Consider the following 5,101-nt stretch of genomic DNA (forward strand, 5'->3'; position numbering starts at 1 on the left):
GTGATAACAACACATTGTGTTCTTCACAGACATGCATTAGCTGCAAAAACTCTTCCTGAAAATTATTTTGCAGAAAGTTGTTGAGGCTGTTAACTTCATTCAGGCCCGAGCTTTGAATCACAGTTTGTTCAAAGCTTTTTGTGATGAGATGGGCTCTGAGCATTCCATTCTTTTATTGCATACTGATGTGAGGTGGCTTTCTTGTGGACTTATTTTAAATCATGTGTTTGAGCTCCGTACTGAGTTAGAGATTTTTCTTCGTGACCGGAATTCAAAGCTGTGTGAAGACTTTGCTGATCCGAAGTTCATCGCCTGTTTGGGGTACCTCTTAGATATATTTACCCATCTTAACCAAGTCAACAAACAACTCCAGGGAATGTCAGTAACCATTGTTGAAGCAAGTGAAAAGATGACAGCATTGCAGACAAAGCTGGACTTATGGGCACGGAGAGTTCACCAAAGTAACTTTGCAAATTTTCCAAACTTGGATGAGGATAGATCTGGAGTGTTACCCGAGATAAATGAAGACATCACAGAACATTTGAAAATCTTGAAGAATCACTTCACTGGCTACTTTTCAAAAGACATGATTCCAACAGAGAGATGGACAATAAGACCTTTTGCCACTGAACTGTCAGAAATGAAAGATGATGACCCAGCAATAGAGGAGCTGATTGATCTTCAATTCTCAGCTACTCTTAGAGAAGAATTTTAAAAGGTTGGTGTTCATTTTTGGGTAAAACTCGCAGATTCATTCCCACTCCTTCCAAGTGCTTGTTCCTTTTGTCACTACATACTTATGTGGATCAGGGTTCTCAAGTTTAGTAGCAATGAAGATAAAGGCCAGGAATCGATTGAAAGCCGATGACAACATGAGAGTAGCATTGTCATCAACAGCTCCTCGCATAAACAAACTGATTGACTCAATGAATCAGCAGTGTTCCCACTGATAATGTTTCTGTTTGGTTTCTGTTTGGTTTTATTTTTTGTGATAAAAATGGACTGTACAATTTTTTCCTTAGAAAAGAATGTTTTATTTTCTTTATTTTTGGTGATACGAATGTACATTGCTATTTTTGTGCAAAACCTGAATAATATTATTTTTCTTACCTTCTTGTTTTTCTGTCCCTTAATGATGGCTATGAATTTTTTGTATGGAAGTAAGGGGGTAAATGGAGAAATACATCAATACAGATGGAGGAAAAGTTGAGAATCCCTGACTTAAGGTGTACAAAACCAAAACAACTTAAATACTGACAGAACTAAAGGTAATGTTACATAACAGTTGAACAACTGACATTATGAGATTCAATAACTAAAATATGTTTTTATTTAATCAGTGAAAGCATGCTCATGGATTTTCAAACTAATACCTATTAATCTTTAGGTCCAATTGCTTCTCTACCAAATAAATCAGAGCGTACATCGACAAAGATTTAGTTCATTATTGATACTCGACATCTTAAGAAAACCTTTTTACATAACTGATGTGCAACTTTCAGTACCCCCAAATTGTTATACTTCAATACAATATGAATACTTAAGAGTGCTTCCTAATTTACGGAAGGTAAGAAACATAAATATATTCCATATTTCCTACCAGCTTGTTGCAAAGACATCTGCATGGCATATGCAATCTGTTCTTCCTCGGTCATAGCTGAAAAGTCTGGTACTGATGTTGTTCCAGTGCCCTGGTTTCCTTCACTCTCCAAAGACATAGCCAAAGCTTTCTCTAACAATGTTTCTTCATTACTTCCTGCAATTATAAAATGCAAAAAATATTAACATGAACATTAGAGATTAATAAACCACAAATAATTTACACAAAACAATGATAACTTTCTTAGTAGAAAATATCTATTTGTCTCTTAGCAGCAGTGATGGGTAAAGTACTGAAAATGTTACTTGAGTAAAAGTACTGTTACTTTAGAAAATATTCACCCAAGTTAAAAGTAAAAGTACCTGTTGTTGATGAATATTTATGTAAAAGTAAGAAGTACTGAACATATACAGTACTTAAGTAGCAATAAAGTGAAAAGTATCAACAACAAATACTCGCATGGTGCAACTTCACTGAATTTCCCACTAAAGAAAGGCGTAAGCCAAAATGTCGGGTACAAGTAATTAAACATTTTTCTGAAGTTGTTTCTCATCTTCATTAAATAATGGTTTCTATCCTTCAGTCAGCACTGAAAGCAGTAATATATTTTCAATATACCTACATTCAGTAGTAATAAATAGGAGTTATACCATGTCCACACTGGAAAACTATAGTAATACTAGGTGCAAACTGAATTAAACATAACAAGTAAAAGATCTTCAAGAAAGAGTAATGAGGACATAAGACTTCTACATACAAGTGGAAATTAGATTATTGTCATTAAGATCATTTTGATTTGAACAGTGAAATTCCAACATCTAAAACATAATTTCTAAAGTCACTTGGTACAGCAAGGATGCAATGATAAACAGGATCTAAGTTGTTCTTTCTTAAAGAATAAATTTTTAAGTTTCTCCTACCTGACATTTAAATTGGTAAAATCAAATAATCTATACAATCTTATTTTTTTTGCAGTAAACATTTTAATTTCTATGTGTCATTGCTATGCTTCAAAAACCATTTCCAAAACATAAAACAAGTAATTTGTTGACAAAATAGAATATAAAGATCAACTAGTAATTTTAGAGCGTGATTATTGTTTATTCTTCAATACAAACTTTAGTGACATCAATTTGTTTTTAATTTCTTACAACTGTTAACATACGATATAAAACATGTTGTTCTAAACAATAAGTTTGAATGAAACCACTGAGAAAAATTGAGTTTTTAATCAATACAAAAGGAAACCTCACAAAAAATTAAATCTCTGTCACTTCAGAGAGAGCCTATTCATTTCTTCTAACATGAATCAAATGAAAAGTGTAATGTTTTATAAAGTAATAACAAGAAGGTATGTTCTCAGCTAGATTAGGTTTCCACAACAGACACAGCTGTGCTAGTAATTCATAACACCTCAAACTTGTTTACTGAAACCTAACGGAAACCCAGAGTAATGCCCAACGTACTGTCTGCTACAAAGAAATTGAAAATATACAAGATATACACAAAAATCCTGTCAAATAAAACAGTCACTAAACTAAGGAATATGTAAAAATTTAACCCTATGCGTATTTTTTTTAAATTCCTTCAAAATTTAATTAACTTTATTATCAATGTATGTCAAGAAACTTGTAGTTTATAATTCACATTATCCAAATTTTAATTTCTTAATTTCAAAAAGGAAATATTTCAGTTCTCAACCTTCATCTCTCTCTATCACATGGCTTGTTACACTTATATGACCTCCTAAGTGTCACACAAATTACAAACTTATACTATAGGTAATGTAAAAAAGGAGTATACATTTTCAGCCTCCAAGCTTCTTGCTCTAATAACAAAAAGACATTACAAAAACAAAAAAAAACACATGCCATGCCCCAACTATCTCATCCTGTCTTTAAAAAATTTCAATAATTCTCTCCAACATTTGTTAATGGGTTATATATACCCAACACAAAGAACATATTGTTCTTTACAAGATTCATTATAAGGCTATTCTGTTTTGGTCCCCATAATTAGATATGTAGCCTATTTTTTGTGATTATGTTTTTCTTCTCCAAGAATGATGATGGATCTTTTTTTTTAACTTAATTAATGTTTAGTTAAAAAGACAGTTAAACTATAGTTATCTTGGAATATTTTATTCTATTGCCTTATATATGTTTTGTGTTCTAAAGATGTATATTAGAAACATCTAAAAATTTTTTATTTCAAGAACTAACTTACTGAAAAAAATTAGGCCTAGCTCAATTATGGTTTGCACGCAAAAAGATCAAGAGTCACTAACTTCCTTCATGATGTTTACCATCTGTGGCTAATTGCCTACCAGTGTGTTTATTGCTTTTGGCAAGAGGATTAGTGCAAGTAGTATCAAGCACAACAATAAAATTATTTATTTACATAAAACAGATGTGACAAGATAAAGCTACATGAGGGCTTTCTGTGCCAGCCATCCCTAATTTAGTAGCGATAGACTAGAGGGAAGGCAGCTAGTCATCACCACCCACCGCCAGCTCTTGGGCTACACTTTTACCAATGAATAGTGGGATTGACCATCACGTTATAATTTCCCCATGACTGAAAGGGCAAGCATGTTAAAGATAAGAACTACATGAAAAGAAATCATGCATCAATAGGAAAAAAATGTATTATTAACTTTATTTCATATTTCTCAACTTTTCATTTCACTGTACATTGATCATGACTGGTGATTTTCAATAGTTAATGCCAGGACAGACAAAATAACATAAAATATAGTTTTACCAAACACAAAAAAAGCTTGATATTCATTTAGGAGATTCTAGAGTACTTTTATTCTTAACATGAAAATCACCTCACACTCAGAATGATCAGAGTCTGAGCCACAGTGACTCAGTAAAGGCTTCATAAATTCATAGACAAATCTTTAATAAAATTACTTCATTAAAATTCAGATTTTTTATAAAAACAAATTTTTAATGCTCACTAAAAGCCTACCAAACTTCTGAAGATACACTTAGTAAATGCAGAATTATAGTAAACATGAATTCTCCAATACCACATTTGTATAATAGACTGACCCATGCACAAAGGGTTAAGAGTCTCATTAATAATGATTTGACTTTCACAAAACTGATATATAAAAAAAGGCAATATTAGGGTGTAGGCCTGTTCCATAATTACACAACCATATAAAAACCTAAATTAACAGTATAATTAGTAATATTAGTCTATCAGTAACATCAAACTGACATATAGCTCAATCTACACTAAACATATTAATCATAAAACAAACTGAGGCAAACACTAATTACAAGAAATCAAGAAACAGTAGCCTACACAAATGACAACCAACTGGCACATACACTAACACTAAATCAAAGTGAGGTAAAACTATTCACATGAAATATAGAAATAGTAACCTACACAAATGTCAACCAACTGGCACATACACTAACACTAACTCAAAGTGAGGTAAAACTATTCACAAGAAATAAAGAAATAGTAGCCTACACAAAATGA

At 32.1% G+C, this 5,101-nt stretch overlaps 1 protein-coding gene across 1 annotated transcript in view; it reads right to left on the reverse strand.

Annotated features, from left to right (window-relative positions):
- Positions 1-5,101, reverse strand: part of LOC106470274 (26S proteasome non-ATPase regulatory subunit 4-like) — a 39,893-nt gene that overhangs the window by 3,570 nt on the left and 31,222 nt on the right. Inside the window, exon 9 of the mRNA XM_013930818.2 lies at positions 1,601-1,756. Coding sequence (XP_013786272.1) covers positions 1,601-1,756 — 156 coding nt within the window. The remainder of the gene's footprint in view (positions 1-1,600; positions 1,757-5,101) is intronic.

Source organism: Limulus polyphemus, unplaced genomic scaffold (assembly GCF_000517525.1).
Source record: "Limulus polyphemus unplaced genomic scaffold, Limulus_polyphemus-2.1.2 Scaffold3918, whole genome shotgun sequence".
NCBI classification, from domain to species: Eukaryota; Metazoa; Arthropoda; class Merostomata; order Xiphosura; family Limulidae; genus Limulus; species Limulus polyphemus.